At 37.9% G+C, this 23487-nt stretch overlaps 1 protein-coding gene across 9 annotated transcripts in view; it reads left to right on the top strand.

The window, feature by feature from the left end:
* The window catches only part of CDC14A (cell division cycle 14A), a 193875-nt gene that overhangs the window by 112038 nt on the left and 58350 nt on the right, over window positions 1–23487 (top strand). For all 9 annotated transcript variants that reach the window (XM_012530321.4, XM_058303114.1, XM_058303118.2 and 6 more), the window contains 2 exons: window positions 4351–4438; window positions 11287–11517. In XM_012530321.4, coding sequence (XP_012385775.2) covers window positions 4351–4438; window positions 11287–11517 — 319 coding nt within the window. The remainder of the gene's footprint in view (window positions 1–4350; window positions 4439–11286; window positions 11518–23487) is intronic.

Below are 23487 nucleotides of genomic sequence, written 5' to 3'. Positions count from 1 at the left end.
TGGAATGCACCTGTTTCTAAGGTTCAGCAACCGTGTATGTGCTAATGACCCCCTAATCTTTTCTTGAGCACGGAAAAAACATCTCCAAATGTGGCCTGGTTTCTTGTTCCCTCTCAGTGCATAAGCAGAAATGTTCACTGGTCTGGTCTGTTGCAACCCTCTCTCCTCAATACTTTCTATTACCCTGTCTCCCCATTCCACAACCATCCACATGGGACACTTTCTTCTTTTCCTTTTCCAGAAACAAATCTAAATCAATAATCTAGAGTTTATTATTTATAGCCAAATGGCCTGGTAACTTAATTTAAACCAAATAACTCAAATATTTACTTTGCTTTAAGTTAAAAAGTGCTAATTATTTCAACGTATTTGAGAGTATATGATACAACTATGTTAATACTATTGTATTAGTGTAAAAGTTAGGGAAATATAAAGAAAGTATTTTTTAATGAATAAAAAAGACATTCTAGTTCTCTTCTTGATTTTTAAAAGTCTTCTTTGTTCCACCATTATGCCTCATATATATACTTTCATTATAGAACTTATCATGATTTAATGCAGCTTTTTCTTTCGAGGGCTAAAATGGAAGTGATAAGAGCACCTATCTCACAGGGTTGCTGTGAGGATTAAACCAGTTGTTCTATGTAATGGAATAGTCCCTAGCATAGAATCAATGTGTAGACCTATTCGTCACTATTATTTGTCACTTCCACTTGCCTTTGGACTCCTTAAGAGCGCAGAAATATGTTTTATTATTTTATGTGTGAAACCTGGCTATGGTCCTTCATCTATAATAAAGTCTTAGCAAATGGTTGAGCAAATGTTGAATTGTACTTAAATTTTATGTCTTAGAAAAGGGAATGTTGATAAAAGGAATCAATCTGTAATTACCAACCTCAAGGACTATGTTGTCTATCTTATTGTCAGTTTATTATAATAGTAAAAAGGCCAAATATATTTTTAGTATTTGGACTGAAAATTATATTTGTAGCTATAAAGGTATGCCTCACTGGCATAGATGTATTTCTTAGAAGTTGTGAAAATTGATGCTTTCAAATAAAAATATATTTTAAATGCACTAGAAAAGTTAATTGTTGAAAAGTCTGGGTTTTTCTTTTTTTTTTATTTAAAGATTTATTTATTCATTCATTTTTCTCCCCTTCCCACCCCGGTTGTCTGCTGTCTGTGTCTATTTGCTGTGTTGTCTTCTTTGTCCCCTTCTGTTGTTGTCAGTGGCACGGGAATCTGTATTTCTTTTTGTTGCGTCATCTTGTGTCAGCTCTCCGTGTGGGCGGTGCCATTCTTAGGCGGGCTGCACTTTCTTTTGCTCTGGGTGGCTCTCCTTAGGGGGCACACTCCTTGTGCGTGGTGCTCCCCTATGCAGGGACACCCCTGCGTGGCACGGCACTCCCTGTACGCCTCAGCACTGCGCATGGGCCAGCTCCACACGGGTCAAGGAGGCCTGGGATTTGAATCGTGGACCTCCCATGTAGTAGACAGATGCCCTAACCACTGGGCCAAGTCCGCTTCCCTAGGTTTTTCTTAAAGTGTAGAATATCTGTAGTTTTCTCGCATAGTACTTGGTGTAATAGATTTTAGATCAAAAGAGGTTAAATCATACTCTTGCTTCATCCTTCTTAGTTGTTTGCTTATAAAATGTGGTGGAGTTGGAAAGTACCTTAAGTTCCTGTCTGATTTAGGTTTCTTTCAAGTGTGTGTCTGTGTATGCATGTTGTTGTGTAACTAATTAGAAAAATAAATTTATGTGATTTTAAATATTCTATTATTGACATTTGTATATTCAATATAAACGAAGGCACAGATGCTAATTTTGGAGGCTTACCAAAGTAATTTATATTATATTAGGGCTAGTAAAAGCGAATTCTTTCTTATTTTTTCAGATTCAGATTTAAGACCTAAATCTATTTATTCCATAAACCTTATCCAAGCTGCTGAAGATAGCCCAATATTATCTAATGTTTATCTTTTGGGGTAGGCAGATTTGCAAATCTATTCTTTTGGTTCTGTGAATGAATGTATCATAGTGAGTCCATTGCCTCTCTTCATATAATTGATTATAAAAGGTTACTATTTAACCAAACATATCTCTAATCCAGATAAACATACATAGCAACAGTGTATTCTCCAGACCTACTTAGTGGTCAGTGATACAGAAATAGGGAGCATAGAAACCTTTCTTTTACTATTCATAAAGAATTGGTTTTAGCCTTTTGATTATTAAAGCATACCTTTACTGAATTTTTAAATAGAAGAATTTTCTGTTTTAAGTGTAATAATTACTTGTGAGAGATCTTTTTTTTAAAGATTTATTTTATTTATTTCTTTTCCCTTACTGTCCATTGTCTGCTCTCTGTATCTATTTGCTGTGTTCTGCATCTGCTTGCATTATCAGGCAGCACTGGGAAACTGCGTCTCTTTATTGTTGCGTCATTTCCTGCATCAGCTCTCCTTGTGTGCGGTGCCACTCCTGGGTGGCCTGTACTTTTTTCACGCAGGGCAACTCTCCTTGTGGGGCGCATTCCTTTCACGTGGGGCACCCCTACGTGGGGGCACCCATGCATGGCACGGCACTCCTTGTGCGCAGCAGCACTGTGTGTGGGCCAGCTCACCACATGAGTCAGGAGGCCCTGGGGATCGAACTCTGGGCCCTCCATATGGTAGGCGGACATTCTATCAGTTGAGCCATGTCCACTTCCCATTGTGAGAGATCTTGAACCATTAATTTGAGATTGCTCTCTTTAAACAAGAAAATGTTTAAATGTTATAAGGAGTTGTATATAAGTTTCTTTATTCAAGTTTCGTAAACAGATAGCTATGCTTAAGATTTAATTTGGCATGTGTACTCGTAACACAGTGTCTCTAAGATTTTATTTAGAGCATTATGGAGATATTTCCATTTATTACAGTAAGATTAATGCAATTCTTTCATTTATAAGATGTCATGTAAAGTTTCATTTGTAACTTTATAACTGGAAAGAAGTATCTGCTTTTTAAAAAATGGAAATGGTACAGCCAAGTTTTGGTTTTCATGAGAATAATAATGGGTAATATAAGTAATTAAAGTAGAGACCCCAGATTTCCTTTATGGCATTGCTCCAATTTATTTAACAAATATTTATTGAGCTCTTATAGAGAGCAGACTAGTTTGATCCACATTGCTACCATTGACATGGTCCTCGCTGTGTTGTAGAGGAGAGAACCTTTTTTGTGAAGAACTGTGGCCAGTGTTCCTTCTCTGCTTAGGGAGACATCACTGAAGTGCTATGATGGAGACTTGGAGGCTGGTAGCTGTGTCTGACAGGGAGGGCTAAACAAGGCTTAAGTGTGGAGGTGATAAATTACACAGATGTCTCCCAGTTACATGCGAAATCTTGGATCACCTTAGCCCAACCCCAGTGTTCTATGGGTTCAGAGGCACATGGGGAAGAGAAGAAAATAGAGAAAATGTTAGAGCATTTATGTTAGGGATAGTGCTTGGCCCTGCCCTTGATCTTCAGGCCTCCTGAGGATTCCTTAGACCAGAGGCTGACAACTGGTGATCAAAGTCAGACTACCAGTACATTTTGTATGGTTTCATAGAATTTGAAAACTTTATTTAAAATAGTCAACATTTGAAAAAAATAAGGAGATTTCACGTGAAAACCTAATTGGGAGATTGGTCTTATTTGGTTAGCTTTCCTGCAAGGTGACTAGCCAGAGCTGAACAGCAGCTGCCTTTCGTTATGTCATCTTCCTAACCCTTGTAGCTATTTGGGTAGCTCTGCAGTAGACCTTGATTGACTCTCGTTTGTCTTCTACCTTGAGGGTTTAATGAGCCTCTATCCCTCACTTCTACTTCTTTCTTTTTCTTAGTCTAAAAATAGCATCGACAACTTATAAAAACAGAAAATTTGTTAAGTGTGTTCATCATGGCCCTGAAAGTTATAGATTTTTCAGTGCTTAAAGTATGTTTACCATGTTCATGGAAAGTGCTTATATTTGTCCTTTTATTATGCCTCCGTTTATTTATTGCTGGCCAAGCAGTGTTTCATTTCATTGTAGAGTGACAAAGAGACAAAAATACTTTAATAAATATCTATCTCTTACTGAAAGTTCTCTGGCTTTCTTATACAGTCTAGACAAATGTTTTTCTGGGGGCATATTGGACTCATAAATAGCGTTTTGAAAATGAAGATGCATGTTTTTATTTTAAGCTATTTTACTTTGCCTTAATGTCTATCCAATTAGTCTAGTACCAAGAGTAGAAAGTAGTTTTATTTGTAAGGTTTTCCCTAATTGTATAAGAATTATAAAATATTTTTCTTCTCTTTTCTCACCAACTTCTGCCAGCGAGTTGAAAATGGTGACTTCAATTGGATTGTTCCAGGAAAATTTTTAGCATTTAGTGGACCGCATCCAAAAACCAAAATTGAAAATGGTAGGTTTTTCTTTCTTTTACCATTCAAAAATTTTATTTTGGCTCATCTTCTTTAATATTCTTCATTTCCTCAGATAATCTTTTCTTTTGTTGATAATATTCTCCAAAGAATATTTATTCACAATTTAAAATGAGAACAGTAGTCATTAGTGTGTTAAATATTATAGTTCCTAAGTAAAGCTTTAATCACTGTTTTAAAACTAGAAAAGTTTTCTGTTGCCACAAATAGGACGACCACTTGACTTGACCTATTTATCAAAGAAAAATTTGAGAAATAAACTGGACAAACCAATAAGCAAATTGCTGAATTCTGTCAGTGTTTCTCAGATTTACTTGGTGATAGAAGGCTACACATCAAGGTATTCTTTGGTGAACACCATGTTGAATAATCGTGAGGATGATGACAATAGGTGTCATTTATTGAGCACTTACTCTTTGCCAGTTAATAACTAATCACAGCATTATCTCATTTAATGCCCAAACATCTCTAGGAGGTGTAGGTATTAATATTATCTCCATTTCACTGAGGAAGAAATTGAGGTGTATAGAAGTTAGGGAATTTGTCCAAGGTCATGTAATGATTGGCAGAACTGATACTCCAACTATAGCTGGACTCCTAAACATTACCGATATCCTGATATATTTATTTCCATCATGACAACTGGGAACAGGTTTCTGACTGAAAGTAATTATATTTTTTATATGCAGTATATATATAGCCATGGGCATACATTTTCAGGGGAAAAAAATCAAAATAAAAAATAACCCCCTGAATGAAAGATGATCAGCTATTTTGAGTTTTTTCATTAATATTTTAAAAAATTTTTGTTTATTATCTTTTTTTAAAGATACATAGATCACCCAAAATGTTAATTAAAAAATATAAGAGGTTCCTGTATACTCCATTACCCACATCCCCAATATTTGTTTTCTACTTATTTTTTATGGTTGCTAACACTCCCTAGAAAACAAGTAATGATTTAAGACTAATTTATGGGAGAAGTATATAACATTGAAAAAAAAATTCCCTATGAATTTAATAGCTCCAAACATAATTTGAAACCCCTAGTTTAGATTTTTTTCTTCTTTCATCATCATTTAAAATTTTTTCTTTGAAAATCTAATTTAATTATATATTGTCATTCATGCATTTAGATTTGATAATTTGTTTGAATTTTCAAGAGCATGCTTATTATTTCATACCTATGACATTTCTAACAGGGAACTCTATTTGAATAACATTTTACATCTCTGAACATGCAATTCAGGTCTAGAGAGTTAAGCTCACAAAGGGGAGACCTCTACTGTGAAGCCACAATTAGATCTCAAATTCAGCTAATGAATTGTCTTTTCTCTGGACATGGATTAATTATCTGTCTTGGATTATTAGGAGTAATATGTTGAGTATCTGAGGAAATTGCTTGCTGACAGTTGGTCTTTCTAGACAGGATTGTTTAAACCTACCTTTCACCTTCTATGCAAAATTATCTGACTCAGGTCCAGAAAATCTTAGGTGTATTGTTTCAGTTGTGGCTTTGTTGTTGGGTGTTCATATAGCAAAGTGGAAGGAATTTTGTTGTTTGAGATTCATGTGTTTTATGAAATTTTCTTAAGGAGATGTGGGATGTAATTTAAAATTCATTTAAATATTTTTATAGAGGTAATACATGTTTATTTAAAAAAAGAAGAAAATGTAGATGAACTAATAAAAACATAAAAATGACCAATAATTCTATACATGTTTATTCATTTTACTAATCATTGGAATTACTGATTATAATTTTATAATTTAATTTTAATTTTAATTATAATTATAAAATTATATAATTTTAAAATTATATAACATTATATAATTATAATTATAAAACTATAATTTTATAATTTTATTATAATTACTGATTATAATTTTCTTTTGCCTTCCTCTCTGTATTTTTAATTTGTAGACATTCTCTCTCTCTCTATGTATGCATATGTGCACATACATACATACCCATTTATAAATACATTTTTTTTTTCTTTTTACAAAAATAGGATCATGTAACACATTTACTGTTGTTCTCCCGTAGATTTTTCCACTTAACATATTGTAGACTTCTTTCCATGGCAGTAAATGTAGATCCATATTATCATTTTCCATGACTGCATTGTACATTATTCCACTGCATGACTATGCCATAATTTAGTTAATTTTTAAAAAATGAGATGGAGGTTGTTTATAGTTTTTCACTGTATACAAACTGATGTTGTTGGCATACACATTCATTGCAGCTTTAGTTTTTCTTTAGGATACATTTTTAGAAGTAGAATCACCAGAAAATACTTGTTAATTATTTTTGCAATAATTCTTAATTATCAAAATCTTAAAAAAATTTTGTCCCACTTTTCAATAAGGGAAATAATTATATTTCCCTTATATGTCAGGAATGACTAAGCTGCTTGTCTATACATCATCTGTTTAATGCTCAGAATCACCCTCTGGAGTATGTGGTGGTTATTTTATGGAAGAGGAAATGGACACTTTGAGGAGTTATATACCTTGCCCACATTCATACACTTAATAAATGCAGGTTATGGATTCAAACACAGGTCTGTTTGATTTCAAATTCTGGATTATTATTTATTTTCCTATTTATTTATTTATTGCAGAGGAAGTACATGTTCAGTGTAGAAAATTTAAGCAAAACAGATCAAGAATAAAAGTCACCTATGATTATGTAATCTAGAAATAACATCTAACTTTTTTCTATTAAGGAAAAAATATCTGAAAGTGGCACTTACTCAGTTTTAACCTGTCCTTTATGATGCCTAAAACAATTTCATTGAAGGCTGACATTGATAAAATACTGATATTTTAACTTGACTCCCCATTTTAAGATTTGATTCCCACTAGACACTTTATTATATTTTTTTATAAAGGGCTGTAACTTTGTAAATCCTTTTTTTTGAACTTTAAAAAATATTGTGATGGTATTCATGAACTTGATCTAATTACAATGACATCTTTCCTGGTACCTTTTTTTCCTTCTTTTTTTAGTTGAGAAACGCTGTGTTTCCTGAGAAGCCCTGGAAGTCATTGTAGGGCTTTATTTGTAGAAACTGAGCTGAGATTTTTAAGGAATTAACAATCAAATAGCTGTTGCTAGGATGTAGCAAAAGGAAGGTCTAAAATTTTGGAATTTGGACAGAATGCATTTTAAGTTAAGTGTGCGTTTGTGTCAGCATTTGTTTTCCCCTCTTGATACACATCATTCTGAGGGTCAGGAAGAGCCCTACTTTTTTTGGATTTGAAATTTTCTGAAAAAAATCTTCAAGGTGGCAATGACATCCTCACCTCTATTAAAAAAAAAAAAAAGCACAGGGAAAGATCACTTAGGACAGAATCCCAACAACTTGATGCATTTGCTTGGTCATTTAATGAGAGCAACCTACTGTAAAGAGCCTGGGGAGGCTGAAGCCTGGCCTTGTCTCTTCCTGGCTGTGTGAACTTCCTTGGCTTCCTCAACTTTTCTGAGCTTCTGTTTCCTCATATATCAAAAGAGGGAAATTTAATTCACACTGTAGGCATTTAGTAAGGATTAGAGTGTTTTGCACAGTGTTGGGCACATAGGAGATGCTCATTAGACAGTGGATATTAGTGATTACATGCCTGAATGAACACATTTTGTTTTTCTTTCCATGTTACCTGTCCACTTTGCAGTTTTTACTTTTAATAATAGTTGGGTGGACTGGTCATTTAACTCTGCTGTTCTTCAGTTTCCTCCGCTTTAAAATGGGGTTCTGGGAAGAGATGAAGTTTAAGATCTCTTTTAGCTCTGAAATTTTGTTTCTGTATTCAATTAGCTAAACTCGAGGGTGCTTGCTGGCTGCATGTGCTTTACCTGATGCCAGTGCACCATCTTGTGGCCAGATGGAGTAAGGGCAGTATGAATGCAGGTCGACTCCATGTCAGAGGATTCCCAGGGAGCAGGGCACTTTGCTGCAACCAATCTTCCATCAAAAGCATCCAGACAAATAGAAAATACACACAAATAGTTGTTCAGAAATGGTTCTGAGGATTTTTAAGAAACCTGCCTATCAGCTCTAGGAAGTGCAAGTCCTATGGTGCATATCAGGCTTTGGGATCCCATTTAATTAATTAAGCACTTCCCTTCACTAAGCAATGCATGGTATATAATATGCCTGTAAGGTTCTCTTACTTGGATGCCTAACAGATAGAATCAAGTTGATCTTACCTGAAATCAGCCCCTGCTGGAATCTGACTGCCAGGGTTCTAATCCTTGCTGTACTTCTTACTGAGTCTGCATGGGTTACCTTATTCAGGGTGACTAATTGGTAATTGTAACGTTTGATTGAAATAGCCCACATGAAGCACTTAGCATAGTGCCTGGCACATAGTAAGTGCCCAATACGTGGTAGGTGCTATTATTACCATTGCTGTTATTAATGTTTTGTTGATGTGTTCGGACAATTTTGTCCAGTATTCTTTTCTCAAAAGATATCCATAGTTTCTCATACTATTCTGTGTAAGTATACTATTCATGATGCCACTTGTACCTAAGGGAAATTTATATGTGAAAGTAGAGGTTCTTACAGCCTTGGTCAGGGAGCGAGATAGACACCAAACCGTTAGTACCCTCAGTGCAGGGTGCACTGTGGAGGGGCCGGTGTTGTAGGAACCAGAGGCAGAAGTGCTCATCAGCCTCCCACACTGAGGGAAGGGTTCTCACGTGCTCACAAGTTTTCTGTCCCATTCCTCACGTGATAGAAAGCTCTTATTTCATCACACCATCCAAGCCTTTTCCCTTTAGGCTGTAAATCTGTTGATGGGAAATAATTTGAGCAAATAAATCAACTAGGAAAAAATCTGATTTTTCCAAGTTGAAAGCATCCATTTTCCCTAAATGTGTGTGTATACATTATTGCATCTATGCAGAAAATTGTATATAAGCTCTGTATTTTCTGTTTTCTCGAAAGTAGCAAGACCTGTGAAAATAACAAATATGGGCTATTGATTAGTTATGCCTACCTTCCAATTCTGCCTCCATCCCTTGTGTGACCTTGGATGAGTATACAGGCTAAGGCTGTTAGTTGCAAGCAGCAGAAACAATATGTTAAATTAAACCGAAAAACCATTTCTGAAAGTATGTTGTGTTGGCTCATAGACTTCAAGGAAAGGCTGGAGAACTAGGCTTAACATGATCAGAATCCAAAAGAGATAATATATTAGCAGGTCCAGGTAAGAAAATGGAAACCATACTAGGTATATCCGACGCAGGAATGTAATTCAAGGAATTGTTACAAAGAGGGCTAAAATGTAAAATGGTAACTGCAAAACTAGAATATTATTAAAGAAACAGCTGTTGCCTTTAAAGCTGGGGAAACAAAAAGGAAGAGGCCAGGTTACCAGAACGTGGAAGTTCCGATTTGGGACCAGAGGCTGGTATTTGGACCTCTGAAGGGAATGCCACATAGCTGGTGTTTGGATGTGGGGGTTGAGGAAGAGCCAGTGAGCCTCGGAGGGATGTGCTGCTGGCTGGTACTGATACTTGACTGTGGCTGGAGCTGGGAGTGCCAAACCAAGCTGGAAGCTCTCACTGATGGTGTGTTCTGCTGCTGAGGCAGTTCTGGCAGGAATGTGGGAAGAAGTCCCTTCCTGCTGTAGCCTCCAGTCGCCTTTCACTGGCTCCCATTTTCAGACCCAACAGGAAGCCAGCTGAGCAGGTAGTCTGAGAAATGTAATATATGTATGCCAGCCCCAGCGTCACAGAGCAGGGTACGGTTGGCTTGGGTCTGAGAGAAAATAGGAACTGACCAGCATTAGGATCTGAGGCAGCAGGAAATACAGCCAAGGACACAGGGCAGGACCTGCCTGGTTCACTTAATTGACTCCTGCTGCTGCCATCCTTGGAGCCCACCATCATGAATGAGTTCTGAGTGAGGACATCTTACCTTGTATGCTGTGAATCAGTGTGCCCTGAATAGGTTACAACTGTGGCAAACAATATGCTGTGAAATTGGCCCCCATAAGGCTTGGGGCTGCTGGGGAAGGCCTGGTGTGACCAAAGCCTCCAGTGGTCCCCTGGCTTAATTGGCCAAATCTAGGACATGTCTGTAACCAGCCGACTCTGTAGCACTCACCATTGCTCACATCATGGATTCCCCCAAAATAGAGGGGGTTTAGAGGCTTAGCACCTCTTCTTCCCTCCCCACCCAAATGTTGTCTACATTTTTGAGTAAAAAAAATTACCCAACTTCTTTTAGTTGCTTGGTGGGTTAACTGTTCTGAATTTAACAAGTTATTCTGAGGATTAAAAGAGAATTTATATACAATTGTGATTTGGTACACAGTAGGTGCTTAGGAATCATTAATCTTTGTGGGGGATTGTGCTATATACTAAGACTGTACATCTGTAAAAAGGCTTAAACTGTAATTGAAAATTGTTTGTCAATTGGAAAAAAGTGCTCAAGGGGGAGCAAAAGCACAAAGACTCATTCCAGGCCTACTGGGCACATTTGAGTGCTTCAGGAATGCCTTTGTTTGGGGCATGGGAAGAATGGGCTCCCGCGATTTGAATTCTAGAGGTCGAGGTTTTGAACTTTAATGAGCTGCTTCCAATACTTAGAAAGTTTTTTTTTTTTCTTTTCTTTTTTTGGCCTTTCTCCAGTGTTTACACGTAATCAGGCTGCTGCTTTTAGGAGTGCTCTCTGACCTCTTATTCTCCCATGAAACATGTTTTACTCCTAGGCTCCGCTGAGATTTGTAGACTTCATAGTTAAGGGTTTTTGTATTTCTGGATTATGTTAGATGAAATGTGTGCATTTTGCCTACTGCTTGTTTTTCCCTTTAGGTTATCCTCTTCACGCTCCCGAAGCCTACTTTCCTTATTTCAAAAAGCATAACGTGACTGCAATCGTGAGGCTGAATAAAAAGATTTACGAGGCAAAGCGCTTCACGGATGCTGGCTTTGAGCACTATGACCTCTTCTTCATCGACGGCAGCACACCCAGCGATAACATCGTGCGAAGATTCCTGAATATCTGTGAGAACACAGAAGGGGCGATCGCAGTTCACTGCAAAGGTGCGTGCTGTCACTGTGCTTCTGAAAGGGGGTGAGCCCAAAAAAGGCAATCCTATAAAACACAACTAGCTAGTGTCTTAGGAAAAAATGAGGCTTTTAAAAAAATGTTAGAAACCCAAATCATAAAACCATTCTTATAACCCCTTCCTTAAGGAGAGGAGTACTTGAATGTGGCCAGTCACTGGTGGTGTGGCTTTACTGACAGCAGTCTTTCTGACTGTACCAAGCCCACGCTCACTGATGCCACCTGCCACAAGGCAGGAAATGGCAGCAGCAGTGTTCTTAGGCTGGCAGGAGCACCTCTAAATAGGTAAAATTGTCAAGAAGGGTTGTTAGTTCTTTCTCCTTTTCTTTCAGAATTTCCCATCTCCTTTTCCTCCTCTTCCCCTGACTGTGTTATTTGGTTCTACCATATCCCCAGGCCCTGCACTGTGTCTTTGGCTGTATTTCCTGCCACCTCCCGTTTTATGACCTAACTGTGACCCTCATCTCACCTTCTGCCCCTCTCCTTTCCTTTCATCCAGGAATGGTATGTCTTACCTGCCCGTTGCAGGGGCACTATAGCATACTGGGTTAATGAGATAGCTTATTTACTGCCAGTGTGTTTCCATCTCTTTGAATTAACTGAAAGCCTTGGCTATATGACTGAGTCTCTGGTCTCTTGTGTGGCTTTGGGGCAGTGGTTGTTCAGATCACCAGAGGTGGAGGGTTACCAGACATAACAAAGATACAGGATTCCCAGTTAAATTTGCATTTCAGAATCTTAATGGATAATTTTTAAATATAAGTATGTGCCAAATAATGGAACATGCAATCTATATTTTATCTGGCAGCCCTATGCCAGCTGCTCAGAAAATCTGAAACTGCATTTGCACTAAGCCAAGTTGTTAGATTCTGAGGGAAGCTCAAGTGCCATTTTAGGGATTCCAGTATGGCGAAAGGTGTTTTACTGGGATCTTTGATTTCAATCACAGAAATCACTTTGGCCACCCATGAATGTAGCTTCCAGTCCTTCACAGGCAACTTTTCCTATGCCACTGGGTGGTGCTGTTCTCGCGGTGTGTGTCTGGGATTTGGTTTCTGTAGTGTTTTATGTTAACTCTGTAGTAGGTGTTGGGGACTGTATCACTCTTTTCAAGTGCCTAGTGCCTCTGTAACTGACTTATTCCGACAAACATGGCTTTGGTTCTGACAGAAATTAAAATACCATTTTGTAGGCCCTAGTTTCTATGTTTAAGATTCATGTGGGTGGAGGTACTTTGCTGAACTTGTGAGCAGATCAGGGAAGCTGCATTTGCTGGAGAACTGAAGAGATGAAATGAGCAGCACGTGGCCTCCGACTTAGATGAGGGCTCCTTGTGTCAGGCTTTATCCACAGTTGACAAAGCCTCTGCCCTGCCTTGCCGGTTTCCTAGCAGGATGCTTTCTCTGGGCATGGGGCAGTGGATCTGTTGGAGCTGCTATTTAGGTTCTAATCATGTCACAGTGGGGGTAAGCTCACTTGTCCCAAGTGTAACTTATTTGCATCCTAAGTTTACCTTTGCATCCCATTTTGTTAAAGATTTCCCAGGTCCAAGAAAAAACCTGGATTTCAAATATTTTAAGTATCAGTGGAGCTTGAGAACTAATGGGAATATGCCAGCTACCAACATTTAGCGGGAGGGATAATCATGTTCTTTCAAATTTTAGTTTTATATGATAAAAAATCAGTATATTTTATTGGAATTAATTTGATCTTATTTTCTCTTGATAGTATTCCTCACCTAAGAAACTTTGTGAAAGTAAAACTCTGATGTTAAACATTCTTGTTACAGGTATTCTAGGTATTTCCTTGACCAGTAAATGTTGATGTTTTAAGAAATGTGCTTATTTTTTCATTGCAAAAGTTTCTATATTTTATGTAAAATCAACCTTTAGTATTGAGGCCAGTTTTTGTATAGGAAGGTCACATTTTTATGTTGTGGCATTCTTAGAGTGTTATTTCATTTGTTTCCACGGTTAGGATTCTTTAGTCAGGATTACACCTTCAATTTAATTACAGCTGTATTGCTTTTAATAGCATACTTATCTACTGTAGGCCTGCTAATTATTTTGACATCTATCCTAATTAAGTCAGCTTAATTTTCTGGGAATTCAAGCAGCACTGAGCACTTCAATTGAACCAAAAGGGGGGGGGGGATAGTGATAATCTTATCCTATGTCATATGAACTTCAGGAGCTGCTGGAAAGACAATGAACATGTCGTGCCTCAATTTAAAGTATTATATACAGAGACAAACTAGAAACTAATTCCCTGGGAATGTGTGAAATCTTATGATGAATCAATATTTTCAGGTCACCTTGTGGTTGACAAAGGGGAGGACTAAGAATTCTTGGAATATTCCTGTACAAATAGTAATTACAAAAATGGGAACATCATGATGTTCCAGTATGTGATTATTGATGTTCTTTCTATAGGGATTTCAGAAAACGCCTGGAAGTGTAAAGCACTTGTCGTTTGACTTGGTATAAAAAGAATACTTTTCAGAGTTTGTTGAGCTATGCCAGGGAGCCCTTTAATTAAAATGCTTAAAAAAATTTTTTTTTAAAATTTTATAGAAACTTAGTGAAATGTTCCTCTTCTGTACAATTATGTGGTAAGAGCTGCTAACTATTGAGTGCTAAGTACATTCTTTTCATAGATCTAAATTACAGATCCTGTAAAGAGGTTAGTTTCTTTTAAAAGGGGGAAGCAACTTTATTTCTGCACCACCTTATTTTGGTTTTGAGTGTGTCTTGGAGCCTGAGGGAACCAGGCAGCCCCTTGCAGGAGGAAAAAAGCTGTGAGAGTTAGTGAGGTAGTGTTTTATTCCAGAGAGACCCGAATCAGTCCCTTCCGGGACGGACTATGGAAAATGACTGGGCCCTGGTTTTTGTGCCAGGCTATCCACCTGTGGTTTATCCATATGGCTACTTGTAGTATGCAGTCTTGTCATGAACCTGGGAGCTAAGAACTTTAGGATCTGGACAAAAACCAAAAGGAAAATTATTCTGAATTTTTAGTATTAAATGAAGAGCCCCACTGACCCACATCTCACTCTTTTCTAAAAAATATTAATATTTGATCTGGGACAAAAGGCATTTCAGAATAAAACAGGCCATACACACAAATATATAAAACCTTTTCTAAAAAAAACCTGTATGTTTAATTTTTAAAAGTAAGGGTAGGGAATGACAGGCTTCTTTAGCACAGAAGCATGACTGTGATTTCATTTGCATATGCATATGCAGTCTCAACCCAGGGATACCTTTCCCAAGGGTAGAAAATTGTTTTTTATTGGAGAGGGGGCAAAAAAACTTATTCTTTTTACGTACAAGGCATAGACAAGCATACTGTCCATATACAGTTATACATTATCTGTGGTATTAAACTTTCAAGGGGGGATAATTGGAAAAAAAAGTCTAAAAATCTCCTGAAAATGGGGGAGGGGCAAAAATAATAATTAAAAAAAAGGATTGAGAAACACTGATTTTAGAGACATATCTTTACCACATTTCAACATCTCTGAAATTAGGATACATCTTTTTAAAAAAATTTTCCCCTTTAGTTGAGAAGCTGTGGGTTTACAGAACAGTCAGGCACGAAATACAGGATTCCCATATACCACTCTCCCACAACATCTTGAATTGGTGAGAACATTTGTTAAAATTGATGATAGCACATTTAAAAAATTGTACTATTAATTAAAGTCCATGGTTTAACTTACTATGTAGTGTAGTTCCATGGATTTTTAAAAAAATTTAATTCTATTATTACATATACAAACTAACATTTCCCCTTTTGATCATATTCAGGTATATATTACAGTGCTGTAAATTGCATTCACAATGTTGTGCTACCATCACCACCACTCATTACCAAAACTTTTCCATCATTCCAAATAGGAACTCTGTACCTTTTTTTTTAGGTTTTACTTTTACTTTATTTTTTTTTATTTATTCATTTTAAAAAAAATATTACATTAAAAAAATATGAGGTCCCCATTCACCCCCACCACCCCACCCCACCACTCCCCCCACAGTAACACTCTCCCCCATCATCATGACACATCCATTGCATCCGGTGAGTACATCTCTGGGCATCGCTGCACCCTATGGCCTGTGGTCCACACCATAGCCCACACTCTCCCACGTTCCATCCAGTGGGCCATGGGAGGACATACAATGTCCGGCAGTTGCCCCTGCAGCACCACTCAGGACAACTTCAAGACCCGAAAATGCCTCCACATCTCATCTCTTCCTCCTATTCCCCGCACCCAGCAGCCACCATGGCCACTTTTTCCACACCAATGCCACATTTTCTTGATTATTAACCACAATAGTTCATGAATAGAATATCATTAAGTCCACTCTAATCCATCCTGTATTCCTCCTTCCTGTGGACCTTGGTTTGGTTGTGTCCATTCCACATCTGTGTCAAGAGGGGGCTTAGATTCCACATGGATACTGGATGAAATCCTCCTGCTTTCAGTTGTATCTGTACCTTTTAAACCTTAACTTTTCTATTACCTATCTCTACCCTATCCCCTGATAACCTATATTCTAGATTCTGACTCTATGAGTTTGCTTATTCTAATTGTTTCAAATCAGTGAAATGACACAATATTTGTCCCTTTTTGTTTGGCTTATTTCACTCAACATGATGTCTTCAAGATTCATCCATGTTGTCACACATATCAGAATTTCATTACTTTTTATGGCTGAATAATATTATGCTATATGTATGTACCACATTTAATTTATCCATTCATTGGTTGATGGACACTTACGTTGCTTCCATCTTTTGACAATGGTGAATAATGCTTCTGTGAACTTTGATGTGCCAATATTTGTTTGAGCCCATATTTTTATTAAAAAAAAAATTTTTTTAAAGATACTTAGATTACACAAATGTTACCATAAAAAATGTAGGGGGATTCTTGCTGATCTATTAGAGAATGTGGCAGAGCTCCCCAGGGTGGGAATTTGATATTCCTTTGGTTATTATGTGAATCTCCACCCACTGTGACAATACCCCATGAGCACTTGAACACATTTATATGCCTTATATGTATGCCCAGGTGAGCTTCCTCCCATGTATCCCCCCCAATCTCTGACACCCTGCACCAATAATCCTTCCTTGCCACAGTTGTAATCCTTCTGTGATCCAAAACTTCTTCAAAAATGAAGCCAATGAAATAGCCAAATATGATTAATAAGAAAATGAATACTAATTATAGTTTAAAAAACAATAAATAAAATACAAAAATTTTTTTTTTAAATTTAAAAATAAAAATTTGGGATACTAAAAATTTAGAAAAGTATAAGAAATTTTTAAAAAACATTTTCTCTTTCATCACTATAAGAGCTGTTGTCCTATGTGTACAGTGGTATTGTCTTCTGTTTATTCCCCCAGTGTCTTACTATTTTTTTTTTTTTTTTACTTTGTCCTCAAAGAAGTTTTAGGTTACAGAAAAGTCAAGTACCCAATACAGGGAACTCCCATATACCCAACATCCTTCGTCTTTTCCCCCTTCCCCTATTAATAACATTGTATATGTAGATGGTACATTTGTTACAACTGATGTACAAATATTGAAACATAGCTACCAACCATGGTCAATGGTTTATATTATGGTTTACACTCTGGACCATACACTTTTAATAAACTTTGATGCAATTCATCATGGCCTGTATCCATCATAGCAAGATCATGTAGAACACTTCCATCTCCCCCAAACTGCCCTGTTTGATCTATTCCTCCCTTCCCCTCCCCTTGGAACCCATGGCAACCATCAGGCTTCACTTCTTGATGGAAAGTATAGTTCCTTGCAACAACACTTAGGGCTTGACACACTGATCTGCCCTCTGCTATTAGGCACTGCCCATGTTCTAGAGAGATTCCTGCTCTTCTATTTCAGAAAATAGATCTTCCCAGGATGGGAGTCTACCACCTTGCTGCTCATTATATGAGTCTCCACCCACTGATACAACACACCTTGGCAAGATGAACACTCACAATCCCTAGAAGCCTGCCCCAGGTGTGCCCTGCTCCAAATGCCCTGTGTGTCCAACACCCCAAACCAGCAACCCTCACTTGTCATATTGCCAAAACAGCATTCCAAACATTGTCGTTTCTAAGCCTTTCTCAGCATATAAATACATTACCTTCCCCCCAGTGTGGGACATGGTTTCTGGGGATGAGCCTCCTTGGCACTAAGGGATTACTACCAAGCACCAGCTAGCAATGCAACTGGAAAAAGACCTTGACCAAAAGGGGGGAAAAGGTAAAGACAAATGAGTTTTTATGGCCAAGAGACTTCAAAGTGAGTCAGGAGGTCATTCCAGAAGTTATGCTTATGCATGTCTCAGTAGGATCTCCTCTTTTTTTTTTTTTTTTAATATATTTTAAATTTGTTTTTAAAAGATACATAGATCACATAAAATGTTACATTAAAAATGTAGGCGATTCCCATATGCTCCACTCCCCACACCCCCACTTTTCCCACATCAACAACTTCTTTATTAGTGTGGTACATTCCTTGCATTTGATGAATGTGGGAAACTGTGGGAGGTGTGGGGAGTGGGATATATGGAAACCCCCTATATTTGTAATGCGACATTTGTATAATCTATCTTTAAAAAAATTAAAACAAAAAAGTTGGGGATTCCCATATGCCCTACTCCCTATCCCTCCCACACTTTCCCATATTAACAACATCCTTCACTAGTGTAGTACATTTGTTACAATTGATGAATATACATTGAAGCATTGCCACTATGTGGATTATACTTTACATCATAGTGTACACTCTCTCCTGCACAATTTTCTAAGTTATGACAAGATATATAATGACCGGTACCAGTCATTGTAGTGTCACTCAGGACAATTCCCAAGTCCTGAAAATGCCCCCATATTACATGTATTTTTCCCTCTCCCTCCAGTGGCCACTGCCTATACATCAGTGATATAAGTTCTTCCACTGCAAGAATCACAGTAAGTCTATAGTAGAATACCAGTATGTCTATTCTAGTCTATCATTCATTCCCCAATCCTGAGGATTCTGCAATGGTGAGGCCCACTCCACCTCTAATTCAGAGGGGGCTTAGATCCCATAGCGCAGATGGTTGGGACTCTTGCTGGCAGTTTTGCCATCATGATTCTTTTCCTTTGCTTCTCTCTCCTCTGAGTGGTGTCTAGCCTTCCCCTGGTGTCCTAAACCTTAGAAGATTTTTTTCCAGGCCATTTCTGCCTGTCCTCTAGCTATTTTTTCTGGGAGAAAAGAGAGTCCAGTGTCTTTCTAGTCTGCCATCTTCCCAGAAGTCTTCTCCCTCTATTTTTGATTTCTAACTTCATTCCATTATAGTTGAAGAATATACATTGTATTATTTCAATATATTTGAATGTATTGAGGCTTGTTTTGTCACCCAATGTATCATCTCTCCTGGAAATGATCCATGTGCACATGAGAAGAATATATTCTGTTTTTGTTGGGTGAAGTATTCTCTATGTCTGTTTGGTCTAGTTGGTTTAGTATATCATTCAAGTCCTGTACTTCTATATTGATATTCTGACTAGATGTTCTACCCATTATTGAGAGTAGTGTGTTAAAATCTTAATATTATTGTAGAACAGTCACTTCTTTTAAGGCCTTCAACTAAGTGGATGAGACATCACTCATTGCTGATGGCAATCTCCTCAGTTGATTGTAGAGCAATCACAAAGATGCAATCAACTCACTGATGATTAAGTCCCTGAAATGCCCCTATACTCCAGTTAGCCCAGTGCCTGCTTTACCAAACAACTAGGCACCATTACCTGGCCAAGTTGACAATTAACCTAACCATCACAAAGCTCCTGTGGCTTTTTCTTTCTGTATGTCTCCCCATATTCACCTTATTTATAAAGGACTCCAGTAAGAGGATTAAGACCCGTCCTGGTTCATGCCTTACTGAAGTAATCTAATCAAAGGCCCTTAACTGAAGTAATTTAATAAAAAAGTTCCACCTACAATAGGTTCACACCCACAAGAATTGATTAATTTTAAAAACATGATCTTTTTCTTGGGTACATAGTCTCAAACTTAAATGGTAGAACTTAAAAAATAGTGTGTACATTACCCTATTTACAGGAGTTTGGTTGTCCCTTCTGTTTCCCAAGTGATAAATCTCCCTCTCCTGGATACCTGAAGCCAACATGCCTTTGTCCCAGACTGTCTACCTCTACAGTTTCTTACATTCCTTTCATTGTTTCATGCTGTTTTTACCTGGAGGGCAAATTCCAGAGAAGAGTCACCCCAGGAGGACTTTCCAAATTAGGTCTTTCCCAGCCAAACAGGGCCAGGGACCCACAAAGGGGTATAGACCGGTTCCACAGTACCTTGTGGAAGGGGTCAGGAAGAACACCCAAAACTTCTCCCATGCCTCCCCAAAGCTAGCTTTCCTGTGCTGCCCAGCAAAGGCAGCCTTTCAGCTAACTTTCCCCTGGAGCCCTGAGGAAGCCAGGCAACTTTAAATCTCCATGACCTCTGCCCCTGTCTTGGGAGGTGCTGAAGCTGTGGCTGCTGCTGCCTTTGTCTGGGGTGGGGTTGAAACAATGACTGCTACCACCTTTGTCTGCTGCAGGACCATACAGAAGCTGCTCTCAGAGCCAAGACACAGTGATCTGAATTTATTAACCAAAACTGTGATCAGTGATTGGCTGTGCACACCCCTGTTCTTGGAGAAGAGGATTTTTATGTCCTTTTCTGTCACCAGCCACTAGCCAGGGATTGGACCCCACAGTGGCCTGTGCAGAGAGAACAATTTACAATTCTTTACTGTAATTTATCAGCCTCTTTCTCCTGCTTTTCCCTGGATGCTGTAAAGTGGATTTCTGGCCCCTGGGGTTTCAAAATCAAACTGGCTAGAATTGTTTCAAAGAGTTCCAGCCTGTTTAATAATTGTTTGGGTGAAAGGAGCCCTGGAGTTCCCTACTCCACCATCTTCCCTGGAAGACCATTAAGATGCATCTTACAGTTGATTACACATCATGGTTAATTGGCAGCATTTTTTTCTTTCTTAGTGGAACTTACCTAATAGTGTGTATTATAACTGATGGTATCTTAGATTTGATAAAATAGCATGTATTTCAAAATACTAAGATTGGAGAAGATTCTCTTTATTATTTGACCAGGGAAAGCTGATACAATGTTCCCCCCAAAGCAGTACAGTCTTAAACATATTAAAAACAAAGCCATCAACTTTCTCGTATTTCTTTTTCTAACTAAATGTTTTCAAGGATGAAACAATATTGTACCAGTTTGTCAGGCCAGAAATGTCATTTACTCCTGCCCCAACCTTCCAGCTCATCTCTTGGTTCTTGTCTGTTCTTTTCAATTCAGATCCATTTCCTTTTATCACATCATTTTTTTACCCCGAAACTCATGGCAGCTTCATCATAGCAATTGTATGTTTATTAGCTTTTGGTAATATGAATTCTCTAATACTTTTTTAAAAAAAAAGATTTATTTATTTATTTCTCTCCCCTTCCCCCCCGCCCCGGTTGTCTGTTCTCTGTGTCTATTTGCTGCGTCGTCTTCTTTGTCCGCTTCTGTTGTTGTCAGCAGCATGGGAATCTGTGTTTCTTTTTGTTGCATCATTTTGTTGTGTCATCTCTCCATGTGTGCAGCACCATTCTTGGGCAGGCTGAACTTTCTTTCGCGCTGGGTGGCTCTCCTTATGGGGTGCACTCCTTGTGCGTGGGGCTCCCCTACGCAGGGGACACCCCTGCGTGGCAGGGCACTCCTTGCGTGCATCAGTACTGCGCATGGGCCAGCTGCACATGGGTCAAGGAGGCCCGGGGTTTGAACCGCGGACCTCCCATGTGGTAGACGGATGCCCTAACCACTGGGCCAAGTCCGCTTCCCTGTATTCTCTAATACTTTTCAGATGAATTGGATTTTATTCATCAATGCATCATCTGTATATACTTAAGAAGAAATAACACATATATCCAGCAGGCATGACTAAATTAGTCCTCAGAGTACCATGCATCTGGATTTGGAGGCTCCTGACAATTACTGAGCTGCCCTTGGTATCTTCTGTTCACAGATTTGTAACCTACTTTATCCAAGTATAGGTTCCTCCTCTTAACTTGGAGACCCTCTTTAATCTGGTCACTCCATAATTATCTAATCTTAATTTCAACTTGACACACACACCATCATGTTCTCCAGACTTGGCGCAGATTTTCACTTATCTCATACCTCTGCCGAAAATGTTCTGATCTTCCTATTCTTTAAGGTCTGTTAAAGTGCCTTGAAATCTATAACACATTCACATTCTCACCTCCTTTCTTTGAATTCCTAGTTTCAGTTTAAACCTAATTTCTTTGCTTACTGCTTTTTGGTTAATAGTCTTGGATTCACAACTAGTAACTCATTGTGGTCAAGAATTATATCTTAAACATGCTTATATACTTATATTTATGAGCAGAACCCTATCCTTGGTATCTTGTAGGCCATGAATTAATATTGGAGTAGCTGAATCTGTTTAAAAACACTATTCTCCTATAAAAACAAGACTATTTGATAGGAATGGATGTTTAAGTAGTGGAAAAGCAGCATAGTACCTTGCTCATGGGTGGTACTTAATAAATAAAAAATTAATGAATTTAATTTCAAGAAGCCAAAGTATGGAATGATTTAGAAAAAGTTCATCTAAGTGTTACTGGTTCAGCACTGTAAGCCTCATGAGGGCAGACATCCTGCTTGTCATCTTCAGTTTTGTATCCCCAGCTTCTGTCACAAGGCTGATACACAGTCATCCTCAGTAAGTATTTGTGGAATGAGTGGCTGAATGTTGGATGAATAGAGAGTGGAAGGAAGAGAGGCAGGACACCTGGTGGATTTTTGTCCTAAGTTCCATACTCACTTGCTGTGCTAACGTGAGTTGATTGTTTAGTATCTTGGGGCCTTTATTTTTCTGGTACATGAACTATAGCCACTATTTTTGGAACCAATACCTTCTTAAGTTTAAAATAATATATATTTTTGGAGAAGAAGGAAGTCGACATTTTTAAAAACAGATTTATTTATAAAACTTTCTATATGTAAAAACCACTTATTTCTCTGGAGAGGGGAAAATACAAGAATTTGTAAAAATACTTTGAAGAAATCAGGGTTCAAATTAGTAACCATTACTTCATTGCAAATCATTTCTAGTTATACTCTATTTTACATAACAGATTCAGTTCAGTATAAAGCAAATAATTCTGACACTACACTTACTAAAACATGAAATACCCTCAGGAATTGAAACTAACTACTTCTAATTAATTATTTGGTTGGTTCTTTCTCAGTCACTGTGTGCTCTCACTCAGGCGAAGGCCATGCTTGCTTTGTTCCTGTATCCCTAACCCCTAGCACAGTACCTGGAGGTAGTAAGTGCTCCATTGGTACCTACTGAATGATGAAATTCTGGTTTCTGAGTTAGACAGAGGTTAGAATGACCACCTGATAGAGACAATATTGAAACGGTTGTGTTAGGTGGCTGATGGGATTTGATGTTCTCTGTGGTAACTTCTGACTTTGATTCTATAATTCCTTATTCTAATAAATTAACTGGTTAGAAAATAAAAGACCATGATAATATAATCAGCTATACCACTGACTCAGGGGTCACACAAAGAAACTATTAATTGTAGATTTATCCAGCCTGGGTGGAGCCAAGGACAAGGAACATGGAGACACCTGACAGATGATATTTTGCAAGTGCTTGTCATGGCACCATCATTGCCTTAAGAGTATTTACAGATGACAGTCATTCCTCAAGACCCCAGGGTGTTGAACTCAACAGTTTTCCCAGACTGCTCTAATTTTTATATTCTTTTACTTATGTTCCTTTATTTTATGAATGTGATCTATTTTGAAATTTCTTGAGTTAAAATTATCTTTTAATCCCACATTAGGC

Source organism: Dasypus novemcinctus, chromosome 9, assembly GCF_030445035.2.
Source record: "Dasypus novemcinctus isolate mDasNov1 chromosome 9, mDasNov1.1.hap2, whole genome shotgun sequence".
Classification (NCBI taxonomy): domain Eukaryota; kingdom Metazoa; phylum Chordata; class Mammalia; order Cingulata; family Dasypodidae; genus Dasypus; species Dasypus novemcinctus.
The sequence above is the reverse complement of the archived record's forward strand: the minus strand, read 5'-3'. Positions and strand labels throughout refer to the sequence as shown.